Source organism: Bubalus bubalis, chromosome 6 (assembly GCF_019923935.1).
Source record: "Bubalus bubalis isolate 160015118507 breed Murrah chromosome 6, NDDB_SH_1, whole genome shotgun sequence".
NCBI classification, from domain to species: Eukaryota; Metazoa; Chordata; class Mammalia; order Artiodactyla; family Bovidae; genus Bubalus; species Bubalus bubalis.
In genome coordinates this window covers 77,737,719-77,759,668 of record NC_059162.1, presented here as the reverse complement: position 1 = coordinate 77,759,668, position 21,950 = coordinate 77,737,719, and the positions used below count along the sequence as shown (strand labels likewise).

The following is a 21,950-nucleotide window of genomic DNA, read 5'->3' as shown; positions in this document are numbered from 1 at the left end:
CTTGTTCTTTGGGCCCTTATTATGTAAGATAAGAGTCACCTGAAGATAAGCACCAAAATATAGAAAAGTTGTTTTGATAACCAAGATGGCTACCAAGTGACTGACAGGCCCAATTCGTGGATCATTCATATCCAGGGTAGGATGTAGCTGGACAATGCAAGATTTCATCACACTACTCAGAATGGTGCACAGTTTAAAATTTAAGAATTCTTTATTTCTGGAATTTTCCATTTAATAATTTTGGATCCAGCTGACCAGAGTAACAGACTGAGGAAAGCAAAACCATGGATAATGATAAGAGGGGACTAAAAAAGAAAAAATAAATCAACCTCAGAATATACTTTCAGACTTTATGGGACAAATTTCCCTGTATTAGAGACTACTATGTTTCTATCCTGGTATAATAACAAGAAGCTAATTCAGTGGCTGAATCCAGGTGACTTCAGGATAATACATAATACAGCTAACATTTATTGGATGCTTATTATGTGTCGGGCACTGTGATAAGAATTTTACTCATCACTGCAGCCCTATAAAACTGTTATTCCAATTGTACAGAGGAGGGTGAGGCTCAAGGAGGTTAAGAAGTTTGCTGAACATTATAAAGCTGGTCAATGGTAGACCTGGGAATGAGTCAGGCTGCAGGATTCCAGCACTCACCCTGTAGTTCTGCTGGTCTCCTTCCTAAGAGACCTCAGAGGGTCCCTTGTCAGCCTCCTCTGGATCACCTAACCAAATCCTCCTCTACACATTAGTTAATATGCCAACGGAGCTTCTTTTAATTCTTTTAATGTTTGTTATGAAATGCAAATACATGAGAGAAGAGGGAACCATAAGATGCTATCAACTGTTTCCACTTTGGCATGAATACCAGATGTGTAAGCAGGTTTGTGTTAAAGTGATGAGAATGAATCCATAGGAACCTTGGGATAGGATAGGGCAGTCAGAGACAAGGACAAAGTACAGGTGGAAAAGGTGAGCTTGCCTGAGACAAGGCACCATAGGGAAATTCACAGTGTGTTTTTCCAGCTGGAACTTGGTTCAGTAAAATGTCTTGAAAGCAGTGCTTCTCAGAGGATCATCATCTGCATTAGAAATGCTTGGGTACCAGTTAAAAATACAATTCCTCAGCATCTATCAAGTGGTATTTCTGCAGTGTAAAAACCAGTGTTCTGAAGGTTGGACACACCCTTTAAGAGGGAGAAGTGTGTGGACAAAAAGGGTCAGAACTGATTGCCCAAGCCATTGCCTTAGTAACATGGTTTTGGGGGGCAAAAAAGGGTGGGTACATGAGAATCTCAGGCCATTCTCTCTAGTATTATGGTTCTACCTCTGCCTCCTTTTCCTCCTGCCCACCACTTCCTCAGTCCCTGAGCACCCCCAGGATCTCAAGAAGTATAGGATGCAGGACCATGGCTCCAGTGAACCATCACGTTCCAAATCACCCCCTCGGCCTACACCCTCTCTGCCTCTGGATATGAGGTTTCAGCAGAGGCACTGAAAACTTCCAGGGGCTGCTGAAACTGGAGCTTCTAGACCACCAACCTGGATAGTCACTGCAACAATTCCAGGAGTCATTAAGCAGTGCAGAAATAGCACCAAAAGGGAAAAGATAGTTTGTTGGCACAGAAAACCAACACTGAAAATCTGAACATGAATTTCCTAATTTCACTCCTACTGATGTGAAAAAATGTGAGAAGAGCACTTCTCGGCAGGAATGTTTTTCAGTTGTGTTGTAATACAGATCCTTTTGTAATGAAGAAAAGGTACAGGCCCTCTAATCCCTTTAATGACAAGTTAGGGGCCTGAGGGAAGGGCAGTTACATTTCACAATGACTAATTAACTTGCTTGAATTACAACTTGCAGTAGAAAAGATTCCCAGAGAAATCAGTCTTTTTTTGTTTGTTTGTTTTTTGGAGGTTCTCCAGAGGAAGGCAAGTATAAGCAAGATATTAAACTACATTGTACTTTGTTCTCACAAAATACCATTGGTTGTATTACCAGTGACTCAAAGATTCTCATTAATTTTTCAGGATTTTAGTGGCTCAAAAAGAAAAAACAAATGTTATACCAATGGAACCAAATATAGGTGATAATAAATATAATGCAAATTAGAAGTGGCACACAGAGTGTACTTCACAAAAATTCTGTTATTTGTAATTAAGAGATTTCTGATTCATTCATATTAAGATGGATTATAAATTTGTAGGTTTGTGGTTACTAAACTGGGTTAAACATGTATGCTGCTGCTAAGTTGCTTCAGTCGTGTCCAACTCTGTGCGATCCCATAGACGGCAGCCCACCAGGCTCCCCCATCCCTGGGATTCTCCAGGCAAGAACACTGGAGTGGGTTGCCATTTCCTTCTCCAATGCATGAAAGTGAAAAGTGAAAGTGAAGTCGCTCAGTCGTGTCCAACTCTAGCGACCCCATGGACTGCAGCCTACCAGGCTCCTCCGTCCATGGGATTTTCCAGGCAAAAGTACTGGAGTGGGGTTTTTTGAAATACTGATGATTTTTAGATCCTTCATCTGGATTTATTTAATCATCTTTGGATCCTGTCCCTAGTAAACCACCAGGGTTTTGTAGAATAAAGAACAATTCATAAGAGTTTCACAATCTCTCTGAGGTCTACAATCAAATAATAGAGAATAAAGATTATGCTTCTCCATGAGGAAGTCATACTCTCCTGTGTTAGTGTCCTATCACTTCTATTAGAAGTTAGAATAAATTCAGTAACTTAAAACAATACAAATGTGTTTTCTAGTAGTTTTGAAGGTGAGTAATCCAAAATAAGCATCACTGCACCAAAACCAAGGTATTGGCAGGACTATGCTCCTTCTGAAGGCTCTCAGAGTCAGTTTCGGTGCATTTTCCAGATTCTAGAGGCTGTCTGCATTTCTTGGCTTGCAGCCCCGTTTGGCATAGCATCTACCAATCTCTTTCTCGGACTCGGACCCTCCTGTCTCCTTATAAAGACCCTTGAAATTTCACTTCTGAAAATAGGATAATCTCCCCATCTCAAATCCCTTTTGCCATATAAAGTAATCTATCCACAAATTCCAGGGATTGGAGCATGGACATCTTTGTGGGGTCAATATTTGTCCTACCATGTCTCCTCACCTAACCACCCACTACCAAAAATTGCAATGTTTACCCACTCCAGAATTTTTCATTGTGATTGGGTGTAAGCAAAAGAAATAAAATCTGGTTTTCTGAAGCAGAAAAGGAATTAATTATTGGAACGACCGCTGGAAAGTAGTAGAAAGGCTGGTAAAATGGTCACAGATAGGATCCAAGGGATGGGGGCAGCCAGAAGCCCAGCCAAAATCTCAGCCGGGGAAGACTCTTGTGAGGCTTCCGCACCTGGCACTGTGCTCCCTGCCCCTGCTTCCCTGAGCCCCAGACACTCCACCGGTGCTGCTGTCACCAGACTCTGGATATAGCTGCTGCATCTGTATCGGATTCTAAGGGATTTCCTGGAGCCACGTGTGAGTGCGGGAGAAGGGCATCTGATGAGTGAGGCTTAGGTCATCTGCTTGTAGCTACTTGCTGGCTGGGGAGCGGGTGGGATGGGGTAGGGAGAGGGTTTCTCTGCTCCACTGAGGCTACCACAGTAGGAAACCCTACCTGCCTCCTACCTCCTCTAGGTTGCCCACAAAGAAGTAGGTCCTGCAGCTGGGCAACTGAAAAATGGCAAATGTCCACTAGACTGTTCAGACTAAGGAACAGATACATGCTGGGCTTGATAGCCAGGCTGCACCTTTGAAGAATCCTGAACCACTAGGTAAAATTGGAAGCTGCCCATGCTTGTGCCTAGAGTTTGCTACACTTTGATATCAGATCCTCACCTCTGTGAGATCCATGTCACTCAAGAAAATGTCTAGGTGGTTGCCATTTTTTTTTACCTTTTCCTTCTCTTATTCTTTCTATTTAGTGATATGACTGCCATACCCAGATTTCTTACTTTCTTCTCCCTCAACTGTAAGGAATATAAGCATGACAATAATCCCTTGAATATGTCTAGGCAGGACCTCCTGTCCTTAATATACGAGGATGACATGGTAACTCATGAAATGATTCATTGTTCGACTTGTTTTTCAAGGCGTGGTAAAGAGTTTATTCTGACATATCCTTTTCTCTGCCCAGGGCTTCTGGTGACTATTTGATAGTTCTGCTGTCTTTTGCTTTGCCATCTGACATGGACTATAGTCAGATCTTTACCCTTGGCCCAAATAATGTTGAATTCCAACCATAAAACTAAACTGGCCTAGGAAGATAGCATGTAAATGCTGTGAAACAGTTGAGATTATTAGAATAAGGAGAATAAAAAGAAATAAATCAAAAGGAGATGCTTATGTTTTAAGACAGACAAGACGGGAAAAAAACCTTCACTAACTTGAAAAACACATGCCTTCTCTTTCTAAAATACCTAGAAACTTCAGAAGGAAAGGTCTAGAAAGGGCCCTGTGTCAGCTCTGGTCAAAGCTCTAAGATGCAGGTCTTGGTTAGTGTGGCTCTAACACCAAGACTGGCAAGGACAAAAATAAAGGTGTCTTAAAAATATCTATGCCCTTTGGCCTAACAATTCCACTTATAGAAATCTAGCCTTAGGAAATAAGTAGAGAAATGAAAAGAAGTCTGATGCATAAAATTTATTTAAAAGCTAATTATAAAATAAGAATTTGGAAACAATCTAAAAGTCCAATAATAGCAATAGCTAATGCTTACTAAGCTTTTAATTTGTATAAGCCATGGTACTAAGCACTTTGTATGAACTATCTTATCAAACCTCACAATGAAGCATTATTATTATTATCCAATTTGACAAATGAAGAAACAGAGTCACAAAGCAGTTAAGTAATTTGCCCAGGGCCATGCAACTCCAGGTGATGGAGCCAGGATATGAACAGTCAGTCAGTCAGTCAATTCAGTCGCTCAGTCGTGTCTGACTCTTTGCGACCCCATGAAATGCAGCACGCCAGGCCTCCCTGTCCATCACCAACTCCCAGAGTTCACCCAGACTCAGGTCCATCGAGTCAGTGATGCCATCCAGCCATCTCATCCTCTGTCGTCCCCTTCTCCTCCCGCCCCCAATCCCTCCCAGCATCAGAGTCTTTTCCAATGAGTCAACTCTTCGAATGAGGTGGCCAAAGTATTGGAGTTTCAGCTTTAGCATCATTCCTTCCAAAGAAATCCCAGGGCTGATCTCCTTCAGAATGGACTGGTTGGATCTTGCAGTCCAAGGGACTCTTAAGAGTCTTCTCCAACACCACAGTTCAAAAGCATCAATTCTTTGGCACTCAGCCTTCTTCACAGTCCAACTCTCACATCCATACATGACTACAGGAAAAACCATAGCCTTGACTAGACGGGCCTTTGTTGGCAAAGATTTGAACAGTTTCATCTAAATTCAAAGCTGTTATTTGAAATCACCAAGCTATACAGTTTCTCAATAGGAGAGTGATAGAATAAACACAGTACAAACATGATGAAATATTTAATTGCCAGTACTATGATGACTGTGAACAAGTTTTAATAAAACTTTTAAATGTTCATGATGTAGTATTGAATAAAAAAACCCTGACACAACATTTAGTAAAGAGCATAGTCTCCACTAGGGCATAGACGTACACCAAAGACTGTTAACAAATATAAAAAAAATGATTGTTTCTAGTTTTTGAACAGATACAAAATTGTATTTTCTTTTTCATACACTTCTATGTTTTTCAAGCATCCTGTAGTTAGCATGTGTGTGTGTTACTTGTTCAGTCGTGTCTGACTCTTTGCAACCATGTAGACTGTAGGCCTCCAGGCTCCCCAGTCCATGGAATTTTCTAGGCAAGAATGCTGGAGGCCATTCCCTTCTCCAGGGGATCTTCCTGACGCAGGAATTGAGCCTGGGTCTCCTGCATTGCAGGCAGATTCTTTACTTTCTGAGCCACCGTAGCTTGTATAAAATAGTTGGTGTTCAGAAGAAAATAACTCTAGGCTGGAAGAGTCTAAGAATCAGTGCTCAGTGGGTTAGTCCAAACATAGGCCATTGAGGTGGGTCCTGAGCCCTACAAGGCCAGGCAGCTCTAACACACTGGCCAGCCCCCAGGGACAATGGCTAAGTCTCAGCAGGGAGCTCTGCTTGCTGGGCTGGCTGAGCTGCCCCACCTGCAGCCATCCTGATAGAAGGTGAGATTGTTAATTAATGGGGCCAGCGACCAGCATAAATCACATGCCAGAAGCCAGGTAGGAATTTTTACTCTTGGATCTCTGCCTAGGTGACTTTGGACATGTCATTGATCCTTATTATGCCTTTGTTGCTTCATCTTTAAATGAGAACAACAGTATTATCTACCTGATTGGGTTGTTGTAAGGATTAAATGAGAGAAAGCATGTAAAGTCTAGTGCATTATCTGGAACGTAATTAGTACTCAATAAATCATCACTTTAAAAGAATAACAAAACACATTTTGCCCCATGGTAGACGTGGAGGAAAAGGCTGAGGAGACTGATTTGACATTATCCGTAAGACACAGATGGAATACATTATTGCAAAAGTTAATTCCTTTTGAGTAGATCTGATTAAATTAAGCTGGTATTCAGCAGGCCAAAGAATGCAGTTTTGCTTCCAGTTTTGTCCAAGAATAAGAAACTACATCTTTTTTAAAAAAAATTCTCAACTCCCTATAAACATGTTCCCTTCTGTTAAGACTAACTCTAGTGTCCAATGTCAGTGTGTATAAATTATATAAAAATTTTTGCCAAATTAGAGATGATTTGGGGTTTCTGAGTATACTCAAATATGTGCTGTGAGAGTAATAAGCATAATTTAATATTCTCCTGCAGAGACAGAATTGTCTCTTTACAGACAATACCACAGACATTAAACAAATAACAAAAATACTGTGAGATTTTTTTCTAGCGTTTTAGGCAATACACTGATCATCAGAGTTGATATAAACAATGTTTTTAGTCATGGAAGCTGGATTAAGGGTTAGGGCTTTTTTTTTCCCTTTTCTTTTATTTTTCTTTTAAAATTATTTTCTCTTTTTACAGTTATTGCTTTTATAATGAAAAATATTATGTGTGATTTTAAAAGAAATGACCTAGCCACTTGGTGGCAGTATGCTGTGAAGAATATATAGTCTACATGGCTTCATTTTAGTCCCATGCTTAAAAATTTATCATTGACTTGATCTCTTCTCTGACCTTTTTGCTTATAAATTGTCTTACTTCAGATACATGATTCTTTATGAAATTACCTTCTCACAATTAAGCACATTTTTTAAATGGCTTCATTACTCTAACCTGGTCAATTTGAAATTATGATAACAGAAGACTCTAAAGGAAGATAATGTTTCTTCTCTATTAGGGCTAATAAAGCCCTAGTCTGATATGAAAATTATTTTTATGTGATGCAAATTAATAACTGATGTTTCATTGCCAAATAGCCACCTGTAGTTTATGCAACAGAATTATATTAACCTGTGTTTAAAAGCTAGAAATGTTGTATATTATTTTTAAATAAAATGCTAATTCAAAAATAATAAAAGTGAGAACAAAATAATCCAGCAACATATGCTATAAACCTGTATTACATTTTAATGTAATATTTTTGTTAAAATTAGATGAATAATCTTGGCTGTTGGCCACTGGTGATGGAACCACACACTCAGGGGAAAAAAGAGATTTACAGAAGCACCAAGGAGCCAGAAAGAGTTTCTGATTTGTCACAATTCAGAGTAGGGCTTCCCAAGTGGCACTAGTGGTAAAGAACCCACCTGCCGATGCAGGAGACATAAAAGACGATAGTTCGATCCCTGGGTTGGGAAGATCACCTGGAGGAGGACACGTCAATCTACTCCAGTATTCTTGCCTGGAGAATCCCATGGACACAGGAGCCTGGTGGACTACAAGTCCACAGGGTCGCACAGAGTCAGACACTACGGAAGCGACTGAGCATGCAGCATGCGCAGTTCAGAGTGAAACATTTCCCTCTTGCTGTGGAGAAGCGAGATAAAAACACAAGAAAGAACTTTTGGCTTTTCTGATGTTTTCATGTCCTAAAATTCCCTACCCATGGTTCTTAGAAAACTCCTCTTCAGTTGAGCCTGTGTTTGCAACCAGATCAACCTTTTATAATTATTTCCAAAGACCCATAGGGACCTCTTTTATTGGAACTCTGTGATATTTTTGTCAAAAAGAGTTGCCCCAGCCACATAGCTTGTTATAAAAGCCTGTAATATCCCTGTAGCAGTTAAGGACATCTCAAGTTATGATCTCTCCCTGACCACCACTGTAATTCTTTTAAAAGAAGACTTTGAACACTAAAATCAGAATGACTGAATACACAGGGTTTGCGGCCCTATTGGGGATCCAGAGCTTAGAACCACTTTCAGGAACATCTTCCATCAACTGGGAGAATCGTGTCCTTGAAATCACCTCTGGAAGCTTTTAATTATCAGGAGGGAGGAGGTGGGTGAGAAAGCTCCAGGACTCTTGAGTTCAGACTGAAAATGAGTTAGCTATCAAGGAAGCTAGATGACCCCACCCTGGTCAGAAGCTTTCATTAGCAGTGTTCTGAGAGCCTTTATGAGTAGACAGGGCTGGCCAGGATCCTTGCCAGCGGGGAAGGAGCAGAGGGAAGTCATTAATGGCATTCCACCCTTATGTTATAACTTCAAAGTGTCTGCTAATCAAAACTGGGCTTCCTATATGGAGCCAAGATGCTGTTCGCCAACAGCATCTTGAAGATTATGCAAAGGCAAAAGTGTCACATCTTGGAGGCGCTTAAGGAAACCTAAACCTTATTGCATCACCTATTGGAAGGAATCAAGTAGAGATCGGTTGTGCATTTTCTTCTGGCTCAGTGAATAAAATAAAGCTCCTTGTGAAATAAAGCTATTTGTTGCCTAGAAGTCTCATGAAATTAGTGGACACATCTTGAAGTCTTACAAACTCCAGGTATCGTCCTTTGTATGTTTCCTCCTTTGGGATTTATCCAATTTAATAAAAAGAAGAAAAGACACACATACTAGAAGGCTTTTACTCCATCTTTGCAGTCTATTAAAGTTAGTGGTTTACTTTATTCATCTCCAAACAAGTAAAAAAAACTCTCTTAGGAAACTGGGTAACCTGAGTGCAAAGAATGAAAAGCTTACACTATTTTTTTTGTTGTTTAAGTTCCTCAGGTCACAATGAAATCATTCCAACATGATACTCAGAATTCTGGACTTCTAATTGCTTCCATCTTTAAAAAACACCTTACTTCTGGTAAGAAAATACTGCTTAGGTTTGTTGAGTAGTCTTAGCAATCATTCATTTGAATGCTCCATACTGAAAAATCATGTTAGGCATAAGTTCTTGATAGTAAGATATGCCACATGATTTACACAGGTAAATAACCAACAAAAATCTGCTTATGATTTTAAGGAGTGTTTTAAGTAGATTCTGCCGGCTTTTGCTCTGGGTTAAAAACATGCTCATTTCAATTGGTGCTGGGGCTCAAGACCTCAAAAATTCTTCCTAAAAAATATCATTATTTAAGTGTTTACCTTGTGCTAAAAGTTTCATGTACTTCATCTTTTTCAATCTTCAAAATAACTTCTTGAGGTAAGTGTTATGAGTCTATTTTACAGATGGGAAAACTGGAACTCAGAGACATTGAGGAACTTATTTGAACTAAAATTCAAATCTGATTTTCCAAATCCTAAAGTCTATTGTGCTCCTTCTCTTACACAAACCAGCTGCCATTTTATTTGTTAGTATGACTAGGTATTTTCCATTGATAAGCATACCAACATGTTTTAGGCATAAAAAGATATGAGATCAGGTTGTGGAACATTTATTTCCTTGCACAGAAATATGGCAGGAACAGTATAAAAACTTTTGCAGGCAATATTTATGTTCTTTGGATTTTTATTTATTTATTTATTAAAAAAACATTCTGTGTTGCCAGGCACATATTCTAAGTCACTATTTTGAGTATTGGGGAATCGGCAGTGAAAAAACGAACAAAGCCCATCTTCATGAAGTTTGTTTTCTAGATAGATGAATGTGTGTTGGGAGGAGGTAAACAACAAACAAAACAAGAAAAGTAAGGTGGCAGTAAGCGCTATAAAGACGAAGCACAGTAAGGGTACTCTAAATTTTGTATTATGTGAATCAATTATGAACCAAGTACTTAGGTTCCGTAAAGATCCCTAATTACAGACGCTTACACAGACCAGCACCTTGGTATTGCTGTGGGAACTGTGGAGGCTAGGAACTCATGGCTGCTCTATTAGACAGATATCATTTTACAGAAAAGGAAACTTGAGCTTCAGCAAGTTCATTATTATGCTCTGAGGTTACAGAGCTGATAAATGGCAGTATCCAATTGGAACCCAGGTATCTCGGCTTGTACTTTTGGTCACTCTGCTCTACTCCTCACACCCCTTTACCTGATCCCATGTTAACTTAGGGATCCTCCATCATCTTCTAGGCTTTAATGGCTGGCAGTCAGTCCTCCCATTAGTGGCTTGAAATTCTCAGCACTAGTATTTTAGTCCTAGGAAAACACTAACTCCATACCCCACAGGGACCAGGAGTGAACTAAGCCACATTGACCCCCAGCCCACCAGCTGGCTTTAGGAGAGGGGCTGGACAGCCTGGAGACCCCCAAGTGTATGTTAGGTGCAGCTGGGAAATAACTAGGGTAGGGCCGATTCAGTGCCTGTCACGTAGTAAATATCTGATAAACATTTGTCAAAGGGAGGAAGGAGGATGGAAGGAGACAATACACAGCATGGCTTAGATACAACTCCATGTGACAAATCATGTCTCAATTACAGTCTACATTTGAAAACAGAAAATAGGGTTTTTCATGTACTAGGGAGAAAATGAGCAGAAGGCAATGGCAACCCACTCCAGTACTCTTGCCTGGAAAATCCCATGGACAGAGGAGCCTGGTAGTCTGCAGTCCATGGAGTCGCTAAAAGTCGGACATGACTGAGCAACTTCACTTTCACTTTTCACTTTCCTGCATTGGAGAAGGAAATGGCAACCCACTCCAGTGTTCTTGCCTGGAGAATCCCAGGGACAGGGGAGCCTGGTGGGCTGCCGTCTATGGGGTCACACAGGGTCGGACACAACTGAAGTGACTTAGCAGCAGCAACAGCAGGGAGAAAATGTGACGGGCTTGGCAGGTAATACATGTTGAATATATTATTTATTTAAAGATTTCAGGTGATTAATTCTACTTCAGAATTCAAAAGAAGCATTGTTTCTAAAATAAAATATCAGTGCAAAATATATGACAATTTGAATTTCTCTCTTGTATATTGCTCTAAGTAGAGTGCCCTTTTTCAGCAGGAAGAAATTCATGAACAGTAAATTTTGAAGAATGGTGACAATCTGTACATAACTTCTGTCTTGTACAAAAGGTTAAACAAACCAAAAAACCCTCAGTTGTGATTGTGGCCAGCTTTAGCCTCTGTCACAAGCAATTGGGAATTCTCACTTGTGTCAGACAAACCAAATGAGGTTCATCACTACACTTTTTTAAATATAAAATATGCAAGCACAAGCTCATAAAAAATGTCTAACACTGACCACATTTGCCAGAGACTCAATTCCAGAAACCCACTGACCTCAGATCCATGCAACCCAATCTTCTCAAACAAAAGATACTGTTGTGCAGTTTGGAATGGCAGTCACTTTACAGCCTGAGGTAAAGGTTAATTTTATTTCTTCTTCCTGTTTCCTTTGAGATTAATGATCTTCACTTGGAGCAGAATAGAGAGAACAGTGATTCTGGTATCACATGTTGTTGTTCAGTCGTGTCCAACTCTTTGTGACCCCACAGACTGCAGCATTCCAGGCTTCCCTGTCCCTCACCATCTCCAGGAGTCTACTCAAACTCATGTCCATTAAGTCAATGATGCCATCCAGCCTTCTTATCATCTGTCACCCCCTTCTCCGTCTGCCTTCAATCTTTCCTAACATCAGGGTCTTTTCCAATGAGTCAGTTCTTCACATCAGGTAGCCAAGATGGAAATTATAGCTAAAATTATTTTTCTTTCCTTTCAGACAACAGGAAACAAGACATTGGACTTTTACTGGGAATGGTCTTCTTTGCTGTTATGCTGTCAGTTCTAGCTTTGATTGGGATATTTAACAGATCGCTTCGAATTGGGTAGGTTTTTGTTGAATTTGTTTTCTCATTTAGACCATATATTTGTACCATCAAAATGTAGTCAACTATGTGATTTATTTTAAAAATTCATCAACACTTCTCCTGAGAAAAAGGCAAAATAAAAGGAACAGTATTTAATGAGTATGCATCCATGCCAAAAAGTGAAAGTGAAAGTCGCTCAGTTGTGTCCAACTCTTTGGGACCCCATGGACTATACAGTCCATGGAATTCTCCAGGCCCGAATATTGGAGTGGGTAGCCTTTCCCTTCTTCAGGGGATCTTCGCAACCCACGGAACAAACACAGGTCTTCTGCATTGCAGGCAGGTTCTTTACCAGCTGAGCCACAAAAGAAACCCAAGAATACTGGAGTGGGTAGCCTATCCCTTCTCCAGGGGATGTTCCCCACCCAGGAATCAGACTGGGGTCTCCTGCATTGCAGGTGGATTCTTTAACAACTGAGCATCAGGGAATCTATCCATGCCAAACTCTTTACAAATGTCATTCTTTTAATCCTTGCAGCGACCCTGCCAGAAAAGCTAAGTGACCTATTTTACAGATGATTTAGATAAAGTGTAGAGAGGGTGAGTGCTCAAACCAAGGTCACCAAACACAAGCCAGGAGTCCAGAGGCAGCTGACATCTCAGCCCATGTTCTTTCTCTCCCTATGCAGTCTTCTCAGTGTGCCTCAAGTCTGTCTACTGTGCCTGGATTCTTCACAGTAGTTAAGCTGTAACCTGCTTCAAGTTCTACCCAAATAAATCCCCTGAGTCAGTCTGAAGAGAAGTGTGGCAGTGTCTGAACTCATCACTTTGAACCAATTTTGTTAGTGTTTTAGCAGCCTCATTGTGCATTCTCCTTCAGTTCAGTTCAGTTCAGTCACTCAGTGGTGTCCAACTCTTTGCAACCCCATGGACTGCAGCACACCAGGCCTCCCTGTCCTTCATCAACTTCTGGAGTTTATCAAACTCACATCCATTGAGTCAGTGATGCCATCCAGCCATCTCATCCTCTGTCATCCCCTTCTCCTCCTGCCTTCAATCTTTCCCAGCATCAGGGTCTTTTCAAATGAGTCAGCTCGTCACATGAGGTGGCCAAAGTACTGGAGTTTCAGCTTCAACATCAGACCTTCCAATGAACATTCAGGACTGATTTCCTTTAGCATGGACTGGTTGGATCTCCTTGCAGTCCAAGGGATTCTCAAGAGTCTTCTCCAACACCACAGTTCAAAAGCATCAATTCTTCGGTGTTCAGCTTTCTTTATAGTCCAACTTTCACATACATACATGACTAGTGGAAAAAACCATAGCCTTGACTAGACGGACTTTGTGGACAAAGTAATGTCTCTGCTTTTAAATATGCTGTCTAGGTTGGTCATAACTTTTATTCCAAGGAGTAAGCGTCTGTTAATTTCGTGGCTGCAATCACCATCTGCAGTGATTTTGGAGCCCTCCAAAATAAAGTCAGCCACTGTTTCCATTGTTTCCCCATCTATTTGCCATGAAGTGATGGGACCAGATGCCATGATCTTCATTTTCTGAATGTTGAGCTTTAAGCCAACTTTTTCACTCTCCTCTTTCACTGTCATCAAGAGGCTCTTTAGTTCCTCTTCACTTTCTGCCATAAGGGTGGTGTCATCTGCATATCTGAGGTTATTGATATTTCTCCCAGCAATCTTGATTCCAGCTTGTGCTTTCTCCAGCCCAGCATTTCTCATGATGTACTCTGCATATAAGTTAAATAAGCAGGGTGACAATATACAGCCTTGACATACTCTTTTTCCTATTTGGAACCAGTCTGTTGTTCCATGTCCAGTTCTAACTGTTGCTTCCTGACCTGAATACAGGTTTCTCAAGAGGCAGGTCAGGTGGTCTGGTATTTCCATCTCTTTCAGAATTTTCCACAGTTTATTGTGATCCACACAGTCAAAGGCTTTGGCATAGTCAATAAAGCAGAAATAGATGTTTTTCTGGAACTCTCTTGCTTTTTCGATGATCCAGCGGATGTTGGCAATTTGATCTCTGGTTCCTCTGCCTTTTCTAAAACCAGCTTGAACATCTGGAACTTCACGGTTCGTGTATCACTGAAGCCTGGCTTGGTGAATTTTGAGCATTACTTTACTAATGTGTGAGATGAGTGCAATTGTGAGGTAGTTTGAACATTCTTTGGCATTGCCTTTCTTTGGGATTGGAATGAAAACTGACCTTTTCCAGTCCTGTGGCCACTGCTGAGTTTTCCAAATTTGCTGACATATTGAGTGAAGCACTTTCATAGCATCATCTTTCAGGATTTGAAATAGCTCAACTGGAATTCCACCACCTCCACTAGCTTTGTTCATAGTGATGCTTCCTAAGGCCCACTTGACTTCACATTCCAGGATGTCTGGCTCTAGGTGAGTGTGAGTGATCACACCATCATGATTATCTGGGTCATGAAGATCTTTTTTGTACAGTTCTTCTGTGTATTCTTGCCACCTCTTCTTAATATCTTCTGCTTCTGTTAGGTCCATACCATTTCTGTCCTTTATTGAGCCCATCTTTGCATGAAATGTTCCCTTTGTATCTCTAATTTTCTTGAAGAGATAGCTAGTCTTTCCCATTCTGTTGTTTTACTCTATTTCTTTGCATTGATCACTGAGGAAGGCTTTATAATCTCTCCTTGCTATTCTTTGGGACTCTGCATTCAGATGGGAATATCTTTCCTTTTCTCCTTTGCTTTTTGCTTCTCTTCTTTTCACAGCTATTTGTAAGGCCTCTTCAGACAGCCATTTTGCTTTTTTTGCATTTCTTTTTCTTGGGGATGGTCTTGATTCCTGTCTCCTGTACAATGTCATTAACCTCCATCCATAGTTCATCAGGCACTCTGTCTATCAGATCTAGTCCCTTAAATCTATTTCTCATTTCCACTGTATAGTCATAAGGGATTTGATTTAGGTCATACCTGAACGGTCTAGTGGTTTTCCCCACTTCCTTCAATTTAAGTCTGAATTTGGCAATAAGGAGTTCATGATCTGAGCCACAGTCACCTCCCGGTCTTGTTTTTGCTGACTGTATAGAGCTTCTCCATCTTTGGCTGCAAAGAATATAATCAATCTGATTTTGGTGTCGACCATCTGGTGATGTCCATGTGTAGAGTCTTCTCTTGTGTTGTTGGAAGAGGGTGTTTGCTATGACCAGTGCATTATCTTGGCAGAATGCTATTAGCCTTTGCCCTGCTTTATTCTGTACTCCAAGGCCAAATTTGCCTGTTACTCCAGGTGTTTCTTGACTTCTTACTTTTGCATTCCAGTCCCCTATAATGAAACGTACATCTTTTGAGGGTATTAGTTCTAGAAGGTCTTGTAGGTCTTTATAGAACCGTTCAACTTCAGCTTCTCCAGCGTTACTGCTTGGGGCATAGACTTGTATTACCATGATATTGAAAGAATATTTTTTTCTCACTGTATCAGCATGCTGTATAAAAACTTTTCTACAGTATCATGAATTTACCAGTTTGTTCTAATTTTAGGTATGCTAAAGGAATATGAAATAGTAAAAGAAACTGAACCATAAAACGTTGTATAAATATATGTAAAGAAACTAGTTTTATGCTACAATTCAAGGTCAAGTTGAGCTAGCAAAGTCTGTGCAGCCATTTTGATGGTTAATTAGTTGAAGTTCTTATAGAAGCTGCATAAGCAGATAAATAAGCAAGCCTGATCTGTGTTGTGCATTGTTAACATGTAATAATGTGCCAGAGCTCACTGTAGTCTCTTCTAAGCTCCCAACCTAAACTCCCGAGACAACCTTTTTGCTCAAATCAGTGTTTACATAAATGTAGAAAGTGCTTTCAACACAGTGGCAGTGCCAAAGGGTAGCTTCGGAGGGAAAGTGGGGTGTTCATGGCTTCTCCCTCTTCTTTCTGTCACACAACCCCAGAGATCCTTAATAAGTACACAAGTGAAGTAAAAACTGGTGTTCTCTCCATGCCATACAATTGAAAGACAATTTCTCCAGGCTCCTACTCCGACCACATAAGGAAAGTTTGTGGCTACCACTCTCTCTCAACCTTATTTAGAATCATCACAATTAGAGGAGCTCAAATATTATAATTTTCCTATATGACATTCTCTTCTTTAATATTTCTTTATGGTTATGCTCCTCTTGGAAAGTTTTACATTTATCCAAGTTTTACAAACTTTTCCACACTAACGTCTCCACTTATAATGCTTTGCCATATTTAACGTATGTATAGTTTCACTTCCTGGGTGGTTCTCCCGCTTATCTTGAATCTAGCATGAGTGCTTTGGAATGTTCCGACTCCTTGGAGGCAGAGCAATATGGAGAAGAGGAACATCTGAAAAGATCCTGAATCAACTTCCCATATAACTTTTAAAGATATGGAAATCTTAGTTCCTGCATTGGAAATTTTAACTTTTATTATGCATTCTATTCTAGTTTATTTCCTAATATCCAAGATGATTGCCTGCACCAGTCCTCCAGTAAGATACTTATCTTAATGTGTCATTTTTTGTTTTTTAGAATTAAAAGAAGAATCTTATTGCTAATACCAAAATGGCTCTATGAAGATATTCCTAATATGGAAAACAGTAAAGTTGTGAAAATACTTCAGGTAACCAAACACCATGAAGTACAAACTAAATGGCAGCTGAGACCAAGAGCACAGTCCAATAGTTAAAGTAGAATTTCCATTAAAATAAATAAATGTGTGTGCATATTTGCACAACTGTATAAACATATGCAGAAATAAAACTGTACATATTTCAGATCATACTTAAGAGAAATGAGAGAATGGGTTAGGGGAAGAAAAGAGAGATGGAAGAGAGAAGCAATGCTATTCAAAAGAGAAAAGTGAAGAAGAAGATTGTAAGCCAGGTGCCAGAGCTACTTGGTGGCCAAACAATTGGTAGGTGTCCCTAGAGATCAAAGGGACAGGGAATAAAATCTCAATAGAAGGACCTCAGAGACACAAAGGGGCTTCTGTTTTACACAAGTTGGAGAAGCAGGTGGAGCCCAAGGAAGATACTACTTTGCTTCTGAGACCCAGTGGAATTCGAGAAGATGGATGTGAGGAGACTGTGGCAGATGGTATCACCAGGGGTAAAATAGACCAGGTCTCCAGTTCAACAAAGAATTGAAGATTGTCCTGGGAAGATCCTGAGGCAATAGGGGATCTTGCAGGTTTTGAAGGAGCAGCTGCTGGTTATGGAGGAGAGGAAAGAATCTGCTATGTGTGCTCTTAACTTTCTGGCTCTCTGGCCTGGCTGTCAAGGGGCTCAAAACTCAGTTGATTGGACAGACACATCATCTAAGCATTGAAATGCAGCAACGTAGTATAGTGAAAGAAATGAGACCAAACATGAGAATGTAGAGGAAATATATTAAGAGATGGGAAGGAATTGCTCAGGAGAGACAGAGAACATTCAAAATAGGGAGACTACATGAGCAAAGGTACAGAGGTGAGAAGAGCCTGCTGGGTGTGGCTTTGTGGAAACATTTGATGTGAGGAGTGGCTGGAATAATGGGGGAATGCAGAGTAGTCGCACAGAGTCAGACATGACTAAAGTGACTAAGCACTGCACGTACAGTGGGATCAGGGCACAGGAAGCCTTGTTATGGAACTCAGACTTCATTCTGCCAACCAACAGTTTTCAAGCTTAAATTTATTTTTAGCCTAGGGACCCAATGTTCAAATGATGTTCAAGTAGACAAGTATTGCAAAACAAGTAAAAGTGGTTCTGTCTGGAGATCTAGTGAGCCCGCTAATCAATTCCTTTCAGAGTCCTAGATAAGTCCTTAAGTTCTCAGCCTTGATTGCATTTTAGAATCCTGATTCCCAGGCCACAATCTCTGGGGGGAGGCCAGGATCTTTGGGGGGAGGGCTGATATGGGGAGACCCAGGTGTCGGCATCTTCAAAGTTTCCCATGTGAATCCACTATACAGCCAGTGTTGAGAACACTGTTAAGCGTTTGAAAACTACTGTGAGAAATTAGCATTGTGAGGGGTGGGCAAAGTGTCAAGAAGCAAGAGTCCTCAATGCTGACTTTATAGAGGGCTTATAAAGAGTGTAATGTGCCTATGGAATATGACAAGGAGTAGGTCACCAGTGGTCCATCCAAGGGTTCAGTTAGAAGTGAATAGAAGATAAAGAAGTGGGGATGGACGTGGAGACATCTTTTGATGAGTGTAGACTAGAAGAGAAGTAAGAAAGGGGCTATGCTGACACATGGTCAAATGCTCTCAGTACTGATGGTACTGATGCAACCTATGTGTAACAACAGCTACAGAGCAGGGTGGACTCAGAATTGTATTTGTACTAAAATGGGTGGGCTTGAAAGGACTAGTATGGGGTGGCAGAGGTAGGGCGAGGATTGAGCAAACAAGACTATGAAGGGTTGAGAAGGAAAAGCCTACCATGAGCAGGAGGAGGGATCCTTGTCACTGGATACTTAAAGGAAAGAGTGTGGACATGGTTGACTCTAAGAAGGTAATGTTGTACATAGTGAAGGGGTGGTCTGGAATAACTGAACCCATACATAGAATAAAGTAAATAGTTAACAACTGGCTGAAGGGCAAGTACACAGTCAGTAAACTACAGCTGATAAATCCCATGGTCTTGATATTCATTCCACTTAGTCACTCTGTCTTGTTGCCCCACTAGTTATCCTGGGGAACTGGGAACATTCTGTGGTTCAGATAATTGTCCCTGACCTCGGTGTGATCAGATTCTCCTCTTCCTTTAGTGTCCTCACTCTGGACTAGTCCTTGCTTTGTGTCCTTCACTGTGGTCTGACCCCTATGTACTTCTCCATTCAGCTGCCAACCTGAAGAGGGGAAAACACCCCCTTCCTCTTGGTTTACAATAGCAAATCTAGTTCCTTTGACTACATCTGATCCATGACTATATGTCTGCCCTTCCCAACACAAACCTAGCAAAGGCCCTGGGGAGGCTTAGTTGAAAAAAATTTAATGATATTTCACCCCACTTTATTCAAGGTCTTCCTTTTGCCAAGCTTCCTTCCCATCCTGAGCTCTTGGAATTAGAAATGAACCTTAGGGTTTCCCTCAGATGAGGTTTTGCTTTCTGCCAAAATACTAAGAGGTGGTAGTCTAGTCAGTTCAGGACCCTCAATAGAATACCACAGACTGGGCAGCTTAAATGGGAAGTCCAAGATTAAGACACAAGCAGATGTGGTTCCTAGTGAGAGCTCTCTTACAGACGGCTGTCTTCTTGATATATCCTCAGATGGCAGACTGAGAGATCAGTTTTCTTGTGTCTTTTCTTATGAGAACATTAATCCTATTTATGAGGGCTCCACTCTCATGACCTAATTACCTCCCAAAGGTCCCACCTAATATCATCACAGGGCTTCAACATATGAATTTTGGAAGGACTCAAACATTCCACCATAGCGAGCAGCTATAATTTTATAACTGTGTTGGGTGGGAGTTACTTGCCCCAGGAAGCCACCCATCAGGTGGAAGGCCATGAGCCCTTCTCTTAACAGAAAAGTCATCAGGCTTTTATACAAATAAAAACTATCTTCACCCACCCTCCTGACTGATCACCACAGACATGTCTGAGTTGTGAGCAGCTGCCCACCTTTGGAGCCACAACCCAAAGCATTTACCACAACTTTATTCTCAAATGGAAGCAAAACAGGATTTTCTGTGCCCTTTTCAGTTCAGTTTAGTCGCTCAGTCATGTCCAAAACTTTGTGACCCCATGGACTGCAGCACGCCAGGCCTCCCTGTCCATTGCCAACTCCCAGAGTTTACTCAAACTCATGTCCATTGAGTCAATGATGCCATCCAACCATTTCATCCTCTGTTGTCCCCTTCTCCTCTTGCCTTCAATCTTTCCCAGCATCAGGGTCTTTCAAATGAGTCAGTTCTTCGCATCAGGTGGCTTTTACTTAAGCAACAAAGTATTTTCTTCTAGTAAAGCTCTATAATATTACAAAATATTACAAAATTTTAAAAGGCACTGAGATAATATGTAAGTTAACAAGCAAAAGGCTTCTTTCTCTTTAAAATTCATAAATAAAGACATGTGCTTACAGCATGGATTATTTTTATTACTCCTTTCCTTCAATCCCTTCCTGGGAGAATTTAACAAACCTTTGGAAAGGAGCAGAGTAACAAGACAAAAGTAGGAAATCATATGGGAAGAGAAACACTATGAAGAAAAGCAAGGGGGAAAGGAAAGTCAAGGGAAAGCAAAATTCTAGTCCTTATTTACCCTGTTTGCTCCTTTAAATGTCTTTTGTAAAATAAAAGTGTCTTTCCTTCCTAGGAAAGAAATGAGTTTATGAATAACAGTTCCAGCGAACAGGTCCTATATGTTGATCCAGTGATTACAGAGATAGAAATCATTCTCCCAGAAGAAAAACCCATGGGCTACAAGAAACAAAACAATACAGGATGCCTGGAGAGAAAAGAGAGCCTCACTGACACTACAGTTGTTTATATTCCTGATCTCAACACTGGGTATAAACCCCAGATTTCAAGTTTTCTCCCTGGGGGAAACCATCTCAGCAATGATAATGAAACAGCTTGCTCAATTCTGGAACCACCAGCTGATTTCTTAAACTTGGGAAACAATGCCAGGTTTAAAAAATATCCTGATTTTGCTTTTTCTGTCTCAAGTACAAATTCACTAAGCAACACACTATTTCTTGAAGAATTAAGCCTCATTTTAAATCAAGGAGAATGCAGTCCTCTGGACATACAAAAGTCAATAGAGGGGGAAACTGCCATGCTTCTGGAAGATGCATTACTGAATGAAACTATTCCAGAACAAACCCTGCTGCCTGATGAATTTGTCTCCTGTTTGGGGAGCATGAACAAAGAGTTGCCATCTATTAATTCTTACTTTCCACAAAATATTTTGGAAAGCCACTTCAATCGGATTTCACTCTTAGAAAAGTAGATTTGTGTAGTCAAAAGCTGCCTTGCAATCTGAAGAGGGCTCTCTCTCAACACAAATTTAATTCTGCCCAATTTTTTTAATTAGAGAATTAAGATCAAAAGATGAAACATACTTCATGGCCACAAAAGCAGCAGAAATATTAAAGAAGACTTCGATATTTTAAAAAATGTTTCAACTATATCTTTTAAAAATTTTCCTCATTGCAAGGCACTAAACAGATCTCTCTGTATGAAGGATAAATAATGCAAAATACATGGTAATGAAATAAGTGCGGAAAATAGTTTTTTAAAATCGAGCTATTAGTATTTGCTTACAAGAGGAAAAACAAGTTTAATTTTCATTTTATTACTTAGTAGATAAAAATATAGCCCTCAAACAACCAAACAAATAAGAGATGGAAACAGAGGAACAATTAATTACATGTTTACTGTGTTTTGTTTTGTTTGTTTTTTTACTGCTTTCTATTCAGGTATTAAGAATGTGACCTTCCTTGTTTTGATTTTGGACTGAGAGAGTTGTAAACAGTGATGTGTGGAAATCATGAGGTGGTTGTCTTCATTCTAGTTAAGAGTGACGACGTTGTTCTTCTGTGGTGTAGCTGATGTGTTAATTACAGAAATGGCAACCCACTCCAGTATTCTTGCCTGGAAAATCCCAAGGACTGAGGATCCTGGTAGGCTACATACAGTCCATGGGGTCGCAAAGAGTCGGACACGACTGAGCGACATCACTTCACTTTCAGACTTATTGAGGTAGAAGAAGCAGGATCAACAAGGTGTAATTATTTCTTTTGTATTGGATGTCTGTCAGAAAATTATTGTAAAAACAGGTGTATTTCCAAATCTGGGATGG

At 40.4% G+C, this 21,950-nt stretch overlaps 1 protein-coding gene across 1 annotated transcript in view; it reads left to right on the top strand.

Moving 5' to 3' along the window:
• The window catches only part of IL23R (interleukin 23 receptor), a 72,253-nt gene extending 50,780 nt beyond the window's left edge, over positions 1-21,473 (top strand). The window contains exons 8-11 of the mRNA XM_006075560.4: positions 9,177-9,266; positions 12,063-12,168; positions 16,687-16,777; positions 20,463-21,473. Of these exons, the coding sequence (XP_006075622.1) occupies positions 9,177-9,266; positions 12,063-12,168; positions 16,687-16,777; positions 20,463-21,098 (923 nt within the window). The 3' untranslated portion in view covers positions 21,099-21,473. The remainder of the gene's footprint in view (positions 1-9,176; positions 9,267-12,062; positions 12,169-16,686; positions 16,778-20,462) is intronic.
• Positions 21,474-21,950: the final 477 nt, after the last annotated feature.